Source organism: Malus sylvestris, chromosome 4 (assembly GCF_916048215.2).
Source record: "Malus sylvestris chromosome 4, drMalSylv7.2, whole genome shotgun sequence".
Classification (NCBI taxonomy): domain Eukaryota; kingdom Viridiplantae; phylum Streptophyta; class Magnoliopsida; order Rosales; family Rosaceae; genus Malus; species Malus sylvestris.
The window spans coordinates 27305705-27320217 of NC_062263.1; the positions used below are offsets into that span (position 1 = coordinate 27305705).

At 39.0% G+C, this 14513-nt stretch overlaps 3 protein-coding genes across 3 annotated transcripts; 2 read left to right on the top strand and 1 right to left on the bottom strand.

Annotated features, from left to right (window-relative positions):
- The first annotated feature begins 27 nt into the window (after nucleotides 1-27).
- LOC126618941 (uncharacterized) lies at nucleotides 28-1788 on the top strand. Its single transcript, XM_050287173.1, has 5 exons — nucleotides 28-350; nucleotides 495-579; nucleotides 686-756; nucleotides 892-948; nucleotides 1426-1788. The coding sequence occupies exons 1-5, from the start codon at nucleotides 240-242 to the stop codon at nucleotides 1591-1593; spliced, it is 492 nt and encodes a 163-aa protein (XP_050143130.1). The 5' UTR covers nucleotides 28-239; the 3' UTR covers nucleotides 1594-1788.
- Nucleotides 1789-4839: 3051 nt separating this feature from the next.
- LOC126618942 (importin subunit alpha-2-like) lies at nucleotides 4840-9026 on the top strand. The gene is made up of 11 exons (XM_050287174.1): nucleotides 4840-5184; nucleotides 5921-6017; nucleotides 6112-6203; nucleotides 6292-6423; nucleotides 6560-6745; nucleotides 6934-7097; nucleotides 7181-7259; nucleotides 7535-7663; nucleotides 7798-7925; nucleotides 8013-8390; nucleotides 8481-9026. The coding sequence occupies exons 1-10, from the start codon at nucleotides 4975-4977 to the stop codon at nucleotides 8386-8388; spliced, it is 1593 nt and encodes a 530-aa protein (XP_050143131.1). The 5' UTR covers nucleotides 4840-4974; the 3' UTR covers nucleotides 8389-8390; nucleotides 8481-9026.
- A 261-nt stretch (nucleotides 9027-9287) lies between these two features.
- On the bottom strand, nucleotides 9288-12823 carry LOC126618943 (syntaxin-43-like). Its single transcript, XM_050287175.1, has 8 exons — nucleotides 12322-12823; nucleotides 11131-11407; nucleotides 10881-10970; nucleotides 10535-10612; nucleotides 10285-10362; nucleotides 10127-10192; nucleotides 9969-10049; nucleotides 9288-9858 (listed from the first exon to the last, which is right to left on the bottom strand). The coding sequence occupies exons 1-8, from the start codon at nucleotides 12513-12515 to the stop codon at nucleotides 9751-9753; spliced, it is 972 nt and encodes a 323-aa protein (XP_050143132.1). The 5' UTR covers nucleotides 12516-12823; the 3' UTR covers nucleotides 9288-9750.
- Nucleotides 12824-14513: the final 1690 nt, after the last annotated feature.

Consider the following 14513-nt stretch of genomic DNA (forward strand, 5'->3'; position numbering starts at 1 on the left):
CTCCAGACAAACGTCGCCACTAAAAAAAAACCGAACGCAGAGGGCCTCCTCTTCTTCTTCCTCTCTCCGAAAGGCTCTCATACACACATAATTCCCCTTTTGCCCCCATGGTCTGAGAGAGAAGCTTGCTGTTCTCGAAGCTCCTTCGCTTTGAATTCTGAAGGCTCTTTTTTTTTTTTTTAATTTTACTTTCTATTTTTCGATTTTTGATTATTTATTGTTGTTGGGTTTGTGGAGTGATGGATAAGGAAGGAGGATCCAACGGCGGATCTTCCTACTACGCCGTCCTTGGGATTCGCAGGGACGCCTCCTTCTCTGATATCCGCGCCGCCTACCGCAAGCTCGCTCTGGTAATTCCCCCTCCTCAAAATGCATCGTTCTCTGTTTTCTGCAAATCCATACGACGTCGTTTCTGTCATTAGAAAAGCTGAATTTTTGTGAAATCATGGTAAATTTATGAATTTTTTGGTTTTTTTTTTTTTTTAAATTTGAAGAAATGGCATCCGGACAGGGCGCGAAACCAAACGGCGGCGGGAGAAGCCAACCGGCGGTTTCAGCAAATCCAAGAGGCCTACTCCGGTAACTTTGCCACTTTTCGTTCGTAACGACGTCGTTAGTTAAAAGCCTAGTAACCTTTGAATTTCTCTTTTTTTCGCGCTAACGATGCCGTTTTGGTTGTCCGCAGTTCTCTCAGATCAGACGAAGCGATCAATGTACGACGCCGGGTTCTACGACCCCCTTGAAGAGGAAGACCAGGTGCGTTAAAAATATTTCACCGTACGGAATGCGCGGTAAAAAAAAAAGATAAAGAAAAGAACAGTAAAAAGAAAATTACGTCACTGTTTTTCAGTTTCCTTTTATGTCCCTGAATTTATGTGAATTTGTGGGCAGGAATTTTGCGATTTCATGGGCGAAATGCTGTCCATGATGAACAACGTGAAAAACGAGGTAAGGATAATGTCGTAATTTTAGGAATAAACTTTCCGTTACGCGTTTGTCAAGGGATATTATGGTAATATCAGTTGATTGAAAAAAAAAATTCGGGGTGTTTAACTACAAATTTGATGCAAGCGATGGATCGTTTGAATGTGTTTTTAATATGGCCGAATGTATTTTTAAATAAAATATTTTTAGATTTTAAAAGTATTTTAAGTATTTTTTGCAATAAGCACTAGTTATATGATTCTTTCAAGAAATATTTTAATTGTTTTTTCAAGATTTACTTATATTTTTATTAATAATTTTAAAAATATTTTCATTAAAAACGCTTTCAGATATTTTAAAAGCATATCTAAATGATTTCTACCATAGTAATGAAGATGAGTATTGTTCTCGCATCTTGGCCTGAGTTCGAATTCCGTCAACTTTTTAATCTAATATTTGACAAGAATAAAAAATAAAAAATTACAATTTTGATTATTTTAGGGGGACATTTTCGAAGATCTCCAGAGGATGTTCAACGATATGGTCGGTGGAGATGGGATGATGGGATTCGACTTCAGCGACATGGATCCAACGGCGAACAAGAAGCCACGTGTCGGTTCTTCGAGAGGTAACGCTAACACAGCGAAGCGCAGCACGTCTCGCTGCTAGCGCGATGTACCGGATCATGTTAAGTAACATGTTGTTTAAAATAATCTCACCCAATTGTATTTTATTTTAATTTTATTCCTTAATTTCCCAGATTAAGATGTGATTGGAGGTGGTTAGGTTGGTGTAGGTTAAATCCAGTTTGTTGGTGGTGACGTGTTTGTTGGTGCCCTTAGTAATAATTTTTATTTACTTTTATTTCTTTTGTTGGTCTCTTTTTCTAATTTAATTTAATTTAATGTCTATACAATTATGGTTCGGATCGATTTTTATTGATTACTCTTCACCTCACAATTAAAAATTTGATATGCACTAAATAATGCCTCAATTTTAGACGTTTTACAATTGTCAAAGTCTTTCTGCCCATTTCATTTTTCATCAACGAGGTAATTCCATGGTTATCCACTCTTTTGGGAAGTCGGAAAGATTCACATAGGTATTTCAACATTTCTTTGGCCACAAGTCTGGCTTCCACACCAGCAGCGGGTTTCGAACCCGTGGCCTCTAGTTTTTGGTTTGAATGAAACCTTGCAATCCACTCTTTATCACTAGATCATTAGCTCGTTGTTTTCTATGTTAGGTCATTTGAAATAGATTGATAATTAAGCAAGCTACCGTTCATAAAAAAAACATAAGGGAAATAAATCTGCTTACAAGAGCCAAGTGTATACAACGTCATTCCCTTGCCTCCGTGCATAATGGTTGGTCACGCAAGGATAGGGATTGGACATGCGAGGAGAGTGACCGACACATAGGGCAACATTGCGTTGCATTTAAATCCTATCATTCAACAAGGTATCTTTGCATTCAAACGAAATTCTAGGGATTTTATTTGTCTAAAATTCCAAGTCCCACAGTAGTTAGGTGGATTGAGATCCTCACCGGATCTTACACTTCGAAGCACATAGATTCAGTAATTCAGATCATTCAATTTAAATCATGCGATCTCCATTAGCCAATTCCACTAGCCTACCACACACACAATCTTTCTCTCCAACGCCCCTCTCTGTCTCTTGAAAGGTTCGAATCCAGTACCGGTATTTGTTTGGAACAAGTGTGGTGTTGTTGCGAGGTTGCCTTTGGTTCTATGAAAGCCATTGAAATGGAATCATCTGGTGGGGTGGTTGTACTTTGGTGTGGTTGGATTCGAGAGAGAGGTGGGACAAACACTGGATTTCAATCAACAATTCTCTCTTAATTTTGGCAAAGTTGCTTTACTTGGACCCCCCACCCCTCCCAATCCCAAAGTCGTGTCTTACATTCGTTATCATGTCCCCATTTGCACCAAGCTCAAATGTTATGTTCCTATTAGACTACAAAATCTAGTGGTGCTAGATGCACTCTGATATTTTCCTTCAGTTATAATTGAGTGATTTCAAGTTTGACGAGTTCGAGAATAATCATTATGGTTGACATATTTTATTACTTGTCCTATATCTCATTTCTTTTTGGTTGATACAAACGATACTGGGGAAAAGAAAAATCGATCTATAATTTCGAATGCATGAGTAAATACTATTTAACCATTTGAGTTACAAGCTCTTTGCAAATCTTCACATTTTCTTAGAATCGGAATGAATTGATATCAAGAGTGAGCATAAATCAACCAGTAAAATTTCATTGAGAATAGAAAGAGATTTTAATATATATATATATATATATATATATATATATATATCAAATGATAAAAAATTCAGAAGGAAATCTTGTGCGAGGCCGTTGTGAAGAATTATATTTATTAGGCTCATGATTTCATAAGAGTGGTTTTGTGTACAATTAAATTTCGTCTCTAAACGCTCATATTTCTCTAAAGAACAAGAACTACAATACCATTAAAAAAATATAACTAGAGCTTCAATCCATGTAGTCTGAAAGCTATCACACAGTGAAATAAAAAAAAAGCATGATATAGTGAAATTTAACAGTTGCGAAGTTTATTAATCGCTTAATTACCGCACTTTTTACTTTATAATCCTATGAGTTCAAAGAAAATAATTATTTTCCCTAAGCCCTTTGTCGATTTGACTTGGGCTTCTTTAAGGCCTTCTTTTTTACTGGGCATGTTGGCGGGACCGATAAACTTCGGTTTAGAGAAGCCCATGAAGTCTATTTTTCTTCCTATTAAAAAAAACAAAAATAAGTGATTTTTAATATTTTTAAAATATTCATTATTTTTTCCTATAAAACAATTCTGACCTTATAAGAAATTTCAAGGAAAGTCAAACACCTCGGTTTGTCATACTCATTTTAGTTTTCTAAAATTACCTTCGACAATTAATTCTTTTTTGATATACTTTGATTACATTTTGCTGTCGTGTAAATTTAGTAGTCGCATTGCTCCTACAAAAATAATTATATGCTAAATATCTAAAATGATCCATGAGATTTGTATAATCCATATGAATGATCCATGAGATTCAAAATCAATAGAAATGATCATGAGATTATCTACCATCCATGATTTTGGTCATTGTTAAAAACTCTTTGAGCTATTTTCAAAGTTTCGTAACTCAATCGATAATTAATCAAATTTGATCCATAATACATCAAAATGAAGATAGGAAAATGTAGAATAAGATTATATCTATTTGGAAGACCAATGGTTGCCGGAGATGGCCAGAAAATAGTCTGAAAGGTGACCAATTTGTGAGAAAACTGGAAAACTATTCAGAAACTAGGTAAACTTTAAACGTTCATAACTTATTTAATACTCAAGGAAATCGAGTGATTCAAAAACCAAAATCATACTTCTGGTTGAGACGAAGATAATGGTAACTTTCTCGATGGCTAACTCGCATTGGTTTGGCCGAAAAATGGCTCGCAAGTGGTTAACCATTTTCAATATGACCATTACACCACTTGTTACTATACAAATAATAATATATGTATGTTAAAAAGTTAATAACTTAAAAAATAAATTTTTTCATAATTTATATAAAAATACGTGGTATACCACTCGTGACCAATCGACTTTGATAACCGGCCGATAGCAATTTCGAGACACTTTGCTAGGGTTGGGTCAAACAATAAAGCTCTCAATGAACCGGTTTGGGTCCGGTTTTGAAATAAAAAAAAACACAATTGGCCATCATCGGACAATCGAACAAGACCAAAGAAAGTAACACCTTTCCCCTCATCTTCAAATTCAAACCGTGTGGCAATCTCCGTAATTACGTGCCGATCCGAGCCTAAAATCCCAACACCCTCGCACTCTTCCACTAACGCTATAAAAATCGTCTCCATTTCCCCATCTCTCTCTCACTTCAAAAAACCACACAAAGACAAACCCACTCCCACGTTCTCTCTCTTCCTTCTCTCTCCTCTGTTCGCTAAAACCCTATCTCTCTCTCCTAGGGCTTCCGATTCTTGATTTGAATTGAAACGATGTCGTTGAGGCCGAACGCGAGGGCGGAGGTCCGCCGGAACAGGTACAAGGTGGCTGTGGACGCAGAGGAGGGGCGGCGTCGGAGGGAGGACAACATGGTGGAGATCAGGAAGAACCGTAGAGAAGAGAGCCTCCAGAAGAAGCGCCGCGAGGGGCTTCAAACTCAGCAGTTGCCCTCCAGTCTTCACTCCTCCGGTCTGGATAAGAAGGTGAAACCTAATGTTTGATTTTTGGCTGATTTGGGGGTTTGATTGAATTGATTTGTAGGGTTTGTTAAATTGGGATTTTACTGATTAAGATGAATGTACGCTTTTGGTCACTCTGTGTTTTGTTGGATTTGGATTGATTAATTGGTTACTGTGTTTATCAAATACATTCAATTTTAATTCAGGCGTTTAGCTGAAATGGAAGCTGATTTTAGTGCATACGATCGAAATTTATTGCCCGAGTAACTGTCGGTTTTAGGTTTGATTCTTTGGAGAGTTAATCAGACTTAAGAGTTGTGGGTAGGCGATTGTGATCGGTGCGGAAATAGTTTTACTCCTTTGAGCGGTTGTTAGATGCATGCTGATTACTCACTCTGCTGTAGTTGTTTTTTCATGCGAGGATGGAGTGTTTTCTATTTAGTAGACTTTAGCATCACATTGACTTGTTGCTGTTTGGTTAAGCCTTGCCTTAGTTTGAGATATTGTTTAGGGTTCCAAAATGTTTAGATTTTGAAGTTACTGAACCGTGTTGAGGTTATTGTGTCGTGTTTGTTGCTGATTAATGATTCATGCAATTCCACACAAAAACTTTATGGTACGTTCTAGAGTTTGAAATGAAAGGAAAATCGATGCTCCTATTTTTGTTCCTGTAGAACATGTTAATTATGGTTTAACTTTTGGTAGGTTTGACGTCTTGTTGGAGATAATACTAATAGTGGTTGAATATTTTTTGATACAGCTAGAGCATTTACCATCCATGGTTTCTGGTGTTTGGGGTGATGAGGGCAGTTTGCAGCTTGAGGCAACAACTCAGTTTAGGAAGTTGCTTTCAATTGGTTAGTAGACGTTTGTGGCTGTACAATTTTTTTTTTTTCTTTCATACATTAGACTGTACGTTCCTATTGATTGTTATATTCCCCTACATGCTAGAACGTAGCCCTCCGATTGAGGAAGTCATACAAGCGGGTGTCGTTCCTCGCTTTGTTGAGTTTCTAATGAGGGAGGATTTTCCACAACTTCAGGTTTGATACTTTCTAATTAATGTTTCAGTTATTGATTACCATCTTATTTATTTATGTGCTAAAAATTTTTGCATACAATTTTCTGCAGTTTGAGGCTGCTTGGGCTCTTACAAACATTGCTTCTGGGACATCTGATAATACAAAGGTGGTAATTGATCACGGAGCTGTTCCGATATTTGTGAAACTGCTTAGTTCTCCGAGTGATGATGTTCGTGAGCAGGTAAACATTGGGAAGATCAGTTGAGGGTTTGCTCCAAGTTGTTAGGTTTATTTTGTTGCTCCTTTCTAGTTTATATTTATTTAATGTAGATGTTGACCGTCATTTATTCACTTCCTTTGTCTTCTTTAACTTGCAGGCTGTTTGGGCACTGGGAAATGTTGCTGGTGATTCCCCTAGATGCCGTGATCTTGTACTTGGTAATGGGGCTTTGCTTCCATTGCTTTCGCAGCTTAATGAGAATGCAAAGCTCTCTATGCTGAGAAACGCAACTTGGACACTGTCAAATTTTTGCAGGGGCAAACCACAGCCTCCATTTGATCAGGTTAGGGTTTTTTAGTTATGTTTAACTTGAAAGATTCTGAACTTAGTCATTTAGGTGTTATATGGCTTTGGTAGTACAGTCTGTTGTAATATGTTGGCAACATAGGTCCTATTGTAGGGAAGTCAATTCAGGTTGTGTCCATACCAAGAATGGCTGTTTGAGTTTTTTATTTTTTATTTTTGTTTCAGGTTAAGCCTGCCCTTCCAGCTCTTGCGCGTTTGATTCATTCAAACGATGAAGAAGTTTTGACTGATGCTTGTTGGGCTCTTTCTTATCTTTCTGATGGTACAAATGACAAGATCCAAGCTGTTATTGAATCTGGAGTGTGCCCCCGGCTTGTTGAGCTTTTAATGTGGGTGCTTACAGTTCCCTGTTCGTATTTCTTCCCTTATTGTTATGTTCTGGAAATTCTGACCTTCCTAAGCATTGTTCCAGGCATCCATCCCCTTCTGTTCTCATTCCTGCTCTCCGCACGGTTGGAAATATTGTTACCGGAGATGATATGCAAACTCAGGTTGTTTGCTCTTTGGCTTTTTAGTTGTCTTGTTTCCCACATAGATGTTTATAGATGATATGTGGCTCAGCATATTATTCTCTCTTTGGTTGCCCCTATAGAGAATGGTGAACATCTTTGCTCTCTAGACAGATGAAATGGAGCTAAAGGGGGAACAATTGTAGTTGGGCATAACAGAATTTTAAGTTTACTTGAATAACAGACAGATTTTCCCTTTGCCGTTGTAACATTTCTGTTTCTGCATTTGGATTTAATGAGCTGTTGTTTCTTCCTAGGTTATCATCCAACATCAAGCTCTTCCTTGCCTGCTGAACCTTTTGACTAACAATTACAAAAAGAGCATCAAGAAGGAAGCTTGCTGGACTATTTCAAACATCACGGCCGGAAACAAGGATCAGATCCGGGTAATACAAAGATTTTCTAGTTTCTTTATATATTTACATTCGTGGAATCATGAAACTTAGAACTTGATTTAGAGTTTCTGTCAAGTTTCGCATCCGAGGTACTGATGTTACCAATTACTTTTTGAATTAAACAGGCTGTAGTTGAAGCAAATATAATCAGTCCTCTTGTTAATCTGCTTCAAAATGCTGAGTTTGATATAAAGAAAGAGGCTGCATGGGCGATCTCAAATGCTACCTCTGGCGGTTCTCATGAACAGATAAAGTATGAAGAGAATCTTGTTAACTTTTTTTTTTATATGAAGTATGAAGCTTTCTTATCCGCTGATTTATTTTGTCTTTTCGCTGACAGGTTTCTAGTTAGTCAAGGGTGTATCAAGCCACTCTGTGATCTTCTTGTCTGCCCAGATCCTAGAATTGTTACCGTCTGTTTAGAGGGCCTGGAGAACATTTTGAAGGTTGGTGAAGCCGAGAAGAACCTGGGGACTACCGGGGGTGTGAATCTCTATGCTCAAGCGATTGAAGATGCTGATGGGTTAGAGAAAATTGAAAGTCTCCAGAGTCATGACAACACAGAGATTTATGAGAAGGCAGTAAAGATGCTTGAGACATATTGGTTGGAGGACGATGATGAAACAATGCCACCAGGTGACGCTGCTCCAGCTGCGTTCAACTTTGGAGGGAATGACGTTCCAACTGTCCCATCTGGTGGATTCAACTTCGGCTAGAGGTGATGCACATTTCACAAATCCATAATTTCATGTTTGGAATGTGGACGGTGTTATTGATGCTTAGAATTGTATTATTCTATCAATTGCAGAAGCATTCCTCAGCAAGGCAATAATCCAGTCCAGTCCAGTCGGGTCGGGTCAGGCGTCATGTTGTGTTCGAGTCCTGTTGTAGGGTTCATTGTTGTCGGGGGTAGCTGGCTCAGGTGTTTGAACCAGCTGGTTTAAATCGGTTCAGGCTCTCATGGGTTTGATCATATGGACATCAGCACCACATATTAAAAGAAAGAACCGGAGTTATTTTCTTGGAGAGTCGTTATTTCCGGTGGTCGGGTCATTATCCCATGAAGCAAAAGACGTTGAGTTTTTCATAGTCTTCATTTGTTTTAGGTGTCATGTCATATATTGGTCTCCCATGTCTACTACAGTTGATCGGAGGTGTTTTGGAACTCCCAACGTTGTTTTTATAGTCCGACAGTCGAAGGATTTCTGTTCTTGTTTACGGTTCCGTCTTCTTGTTGAATCTTCGTCGTCCTGTTTTCAGGTTCAAGATTTGTTGTTGGGTCGGAGTCGAATCATATTGCCGGAAGGTATACCTTTTATTGGTTATATTTTATATGATGAAGAAATTTTACTTCTTTCGTTTCTGTTTAGAATTGTCGATGTTTGTTAGCTTCTGGGCATTCATCCGTTGCATGAAAATATGCAGATCTTTTCATTAGTAATCACATAGCTGACCACACTTACCGCGATTTCTTATCGGCTTTCAACATTAATTCCTTGATTAACGACTTCAAGGAACTGATCTTCGCACACCATTTTTCCCTCCCGCACACCCTTTGATTATTTATCGCCCTTGAATTGAATGAAACTAGAGAGAATCAAAGCGACGCGAATCATTACCGTGCATAACAGCTAAAATTGATGTATTTCGCTTTAGTGAATGATCAAACATGTAATGGAACAAATAAACGCGTCATCCTACACACGAGTTCTGGGGAATGAAGGCACAAAATCCCGGCAAACGAAAATCGGAAGAATCAACGTAGATCCTTCGACGAAAACGCCCTTCCCCAAGGAGAACGTGTATCTAAAGCTCTATACAGGTTCCGGGGCGATCATTCCCCAATGAATCATTACCCCTCTCCCCCTCCCCTCTTTCTACTAATACAGTAATACCCAGAAATTAGTAGGAATTCACAAATAGTGACTTGAAGTGGTATATGTAACTAGGGCACTCCAAAACCTGTCGAATCTTCTGCTACGGATAGCATCTTTGCACGCTTAGAAGTCCGAAGGGAGGGGTTATGACAATTAGAACGAAACCAAAATCTGGAATCAACTGACCTTTCGCTTTGTAGATCAAAAGAATATCTCCTTGAGGATTAGGAGGACCAACATGACAAAGCACATGATAACGAGTACGGTAGCACACATCACCATTCCCCCTTGTTTCTGTGTTCTCTCAGCCTGTAAGCCCCCCATCCGTTAAACATAATGTTCCACAAGAACACACACGGAAAAGAATCTGAAAACAACATACAGATGAAGTATGATGATTGACGACGTAAGAAAGGTACCTTTTGCAATTGCTTGAGGCCCTCATCGACTGTACTTGCTACATTCTGAATGTTGTAGTCTATCCTATCAACAATAGTTCCCTGTTTAAGAAACGATATTTAGTTAATGGCTGATTTTCTGTTGAAATTCATGTCTCCACAGGACATTGAATACTAACCTGGTCTATCACTAGTACTGACAAATCCTTCATAATCTGAGCAAGCTCATTCACAGACTCCACAACCTATTGGAAAGAGAAACGAGTATTTGTCAATGGCGAAAGAAGCATGATCAAACACCAGTCAATTTAGAAACAACGAAAAGATCTTCACTTGCCTGTTGGATCTCTCTTTCCCTTTCTGCTGTGAATGCCTCGTTTTTCTTTATCTTGGCCATCTGACGCTCATTAAACATCTGACAGGATACGTGTATTATCATCATATTACGATCATCTATGGTAAAAAATGTCTTAAAATTTGATCACTCAACAACACTACAAATACACTGTATAGGGAATTTAGTGCACTCATATTTGTCGTGATTGACAAGATCTTGAGAAAATGTTTATCAACTGGAGAAAGCTTACCATGTCATCCAAATCATCACCGTCCATTCTCGATGTACTTCTATTTAGGTTCATCTCTAAATCATCCCCATCTTGACCCTGTATCACCAAAAATGAGAAACAACAGAAATGTTTGAAAATATATAACTATAAGTTTAACTAGTTTCCAATTACATGTCAGATCACACAGTTACCCTCGGTATACAAACTGAACGTGGAGACACGATTCCAAGTTCCAAAAAGTATATGGAAATATTACGTATGAACTAGATTATCAAGCCAGAGTAACAACAGAATGTTGAAACAAAGGTATGATGTATAACAATCCACTGACTTGAATGGTTAAAAGGTAAAATTCTTTTCGCACCTCTGTTTGCTGCCTGAGTCGCTTCAAATAAGTTGATTGTTTCTTGCGAAGGTCCATTGACAGGGTCTGAAGGTCAGTGGCAAGAGAGCGCTGCAAAAGAAACATGCAGACATTAGCACTGCTCTTTGGGATTACTTGAATTATAGATAACGCCCCACTCAAGAGTGCAACACTCTGGAATAAACAAGACTAAGGAAAACCTAATCATTTACTGCGCTGCCAAAAATATTTAGTGGCTTCTAACTCTTACCTGCACATTTTTTCTAACATTTGAATCTTCAGAAGGCCCAGCTGCAGAAAGCCTCTGTAGTCTCTTCTCAGATTTCCTTATCAAATTAGTTATCTCTTGCGTAAGACTCTCAATCAAACGTTGATCTTCTTTACCGTCTCCAAAAGAAGGCATTAAAGCCTTTGCATGAGCCTTAGTCAGCTCAGCCATTTTTACCCGTGCACGCTGCACGTTTGCTGCTACCTCTTCCGAAAGATCCACCCATGCTGGCGGTAGACCAACAGTAAGTACACCCCGACTGCAGCAATAAAAACACAATGACTTTCACTACAGTAATAAATTAAAAAAATCCATACTTGCACCCGATTCACTGCCTTTTTCTGTGCATACTAGTAAGAAGAACAAAGGATAATGTTCCCCCGAAACCAAATCAATCCACCAATTTCTTGCAACAAATTTCAGTAATTACGAACGTCTCAAACTTACTAAAAGGCTTTCAGTAACCTTCTAGCATAGCAGGGTCCAAGGAGAGCCAAACCATTTGGGGACTCACATTGCAAACATATTAGAACTAATTCAAATACGAGCCACTAAGTACTACGGTCTAGTGGTATTCCTATTCACTTATAAGTGAGAGGTATTAGGTTCGATTCTCGCCAAAGGAGAAGTTGAATCAAATTATTATGGCAAGCCTATTGTAAGGCTTAGCCCACTCCCGCACCCCCTTAGTGTAGATACTATCGTTTGTTCAAAAAAAAAAAAATTATTTCAAATACGAAAACCCAGAAATTGTAATGCTCTTATCTAATGAATCATCTTCGAGGACAGTTGCTTCTAAAATCCTAGAAGTTCATCACTGCAAGTTCTGAATTGTACATTTGCACCGCACCTAGTGATCATCCACCCGATATCGAATGCCTAAACTACAATATCTCTGATCTAATAAACAACAATCCAGCCTCCAATTTTGCTATCTAAGATTCTAAATATCACAATTCAGTGTGACCTAATCTGCATTCAGCACACTTCCAGTAAAAGACTTCTTCTTTCTCCACTATCTAAACCTTTCGTTTCTTTTCTGCTATTGATCTATGTTTTTCTCTGAACTTTTAACTTCATTAAATCTTAAACACTTCCATTAAAGCTTAAATTAAACATAAAATTTCCATTAACATACACAGAAGAGGAGAGAGGAGAGAGAGAGAGAGAGACCTTGAATTACCGGGATCTTCAGTACTGAGCGGAGCATAACTCCGATTGGGATTCAAAAGCGAAGTGCTGACCAATTCAATGACCGGGCCGCCACCGGCGCCGGAGCTCGAAGCGGAGGAGCTCGTGGGAGCGCGGACGCTCTTCAACGCATCCCTATACTTTCTGTAAACCAAGGTCCGATTCCTCGTCGCCATGGAAACGGAGCTCGTGATTCAGATTCGCACTGGACAATCACAAAATCTATGGATCCAACGGACAATCAGATACGTTGGTTTCGCGCCTTGTCATGCGAAATGATGAGGGAAATGAACTGGTAAACTGGAAGGATTATTCTTCTTCCGGTGGTGGCTGAGACTGGGGTCACGTGATCGGAAATCCGGGGAGGAGGGTGGCGGGGACGGCGAGTCACGTGGCCCCGGCGAATTTGGAATTTATAATTTTTTGGTTGAGAGTTTGGAGAGGAGTTGGTAACTTTGTAATTTAAGGCTTCTTCGTCAGTTGGTTTGTAAGTTCGCCGGTGTTGTTTACGACCGCGGTATCTTCTTCCGGTGCGGGTTTTTTATTTTTGGGCCTATTGGGCCTTGGGCCTGAGGAATTAAAGAGTTTATTCCGTTTGGTCAAAGTCAATTTACATATTTATCCCCTATATTTTTGAGATGTTTCACTTTGGTTCTTTAAGGAAGGTTTATGTAATGAAGTCAATAACTAAAGGGTTATGTGGCTGAAGGGGTTTTCAAACATTATTTAAGAGAGGGATCTACTTCAGATTATTTTTGCATTAAATTTGTCCTCTATGGATTTGTCTCTTATCGGACCAATTACAGAGGAAGCAAAGTTCTTGATGCAAGTGATCTCTGAAGTTTCTGCTATCCATGTCCTCCACCAAGCAAACTCGGTTGCTCATAGACTTGCTAGATTTGCTCTCCATTCAGGAGGTGATTGTACTTGGTTTTATGAACCTTCTATTATTATTAGTGATCTTCTTGAGAAGGACATCACATCTCCATCCCTTACACTATTTAGCATATCTAGGTTTGAAATGAAATATATTGCCTTTTCTTAAAAAAAAAAAAAGAAGCTAAAGAGTACTGCTATTCAAACACCGCTTTTTACCTCATATGCACCTTTATTAATTTTTGTTTGTTGATTTTGTTCAATTTATTTGATCTGACAATGGAAAATTTAAAAAATATATATAAAACATTAAAATAAATATGTAAATAACACTAACCTTGCTTAAAAGTTCAAGAAAAGTTTGAGAGTTTTCGAAAGGTATTTCGTATAAACACTAAGGCCTCGTTTGGCACGCCGTATAAAGCATCGGATAGGATAAATAATACGGGAGCACTTGTTTGGTGCACTATCGTACTAAATAAGCACCCGCTTAATTATCCGGTCTATCAAATTTTATACGGTTGACACCGTACTATTAAAACACCACAAAAGCTCGGGATAATTAGTCGGGGCGCTATCCCCTCCATCTTCACGACCGCCACACCAAACCGACTGCGTCCGTGCTGCAGATGTCCTGCTCCTGAACTTCTTCAAGCATCGGATCCACATGCTGGTAGTCTAGATCCAGATATGGATCCATTTCTACGACCCGAGTTCAGATCCGGATTCTCCATAGCCTTTAGGTTCGATAGCAGCCTCGCCATCCTCCCTGCTCACCTCGGTCTCTCGGTCCTGGAGCTTGCTCGCAGACCTTGCAGGGGCTAGACGCAGGGTGATGAGAGTCGCAGTTGACGCAGAGGAAGACGGAGTCGAAGCGACAAAATAGAATTGTTGTCGCCGGGGAAGAAGAATAAGGGAGAGAGAGGGAGGGAGTTTGGGGGTGCCGCGGAGAGAAGCGGGGAAGAATTATTTGGGATGCTTCTGTAGTCGGGGAAGAAGAAGGAAGAGAGAAAGAGGGAGTTTGATGGGTGCAGAGAGATCTGCGAAAAAAAAAAAAAGATGATTTCACTTTTTTTTTTAAGTTTTATTCCTCTTATTTGCTATAATACCAATTTTAAGTTTTATTCATCTTATCCGGTATAATACCAAACACAGTATAAATAATACGATCATTAATCCGATACTGCACCAAACGCTCGACTAATTTAGTCAGTACTATCCGGTGGCTATTTATCCTATCCGACAGAAATAGTCAGTACAGTCCGAGCTGCCAAACGAGGCCAGTAAAGAGTCCTGAG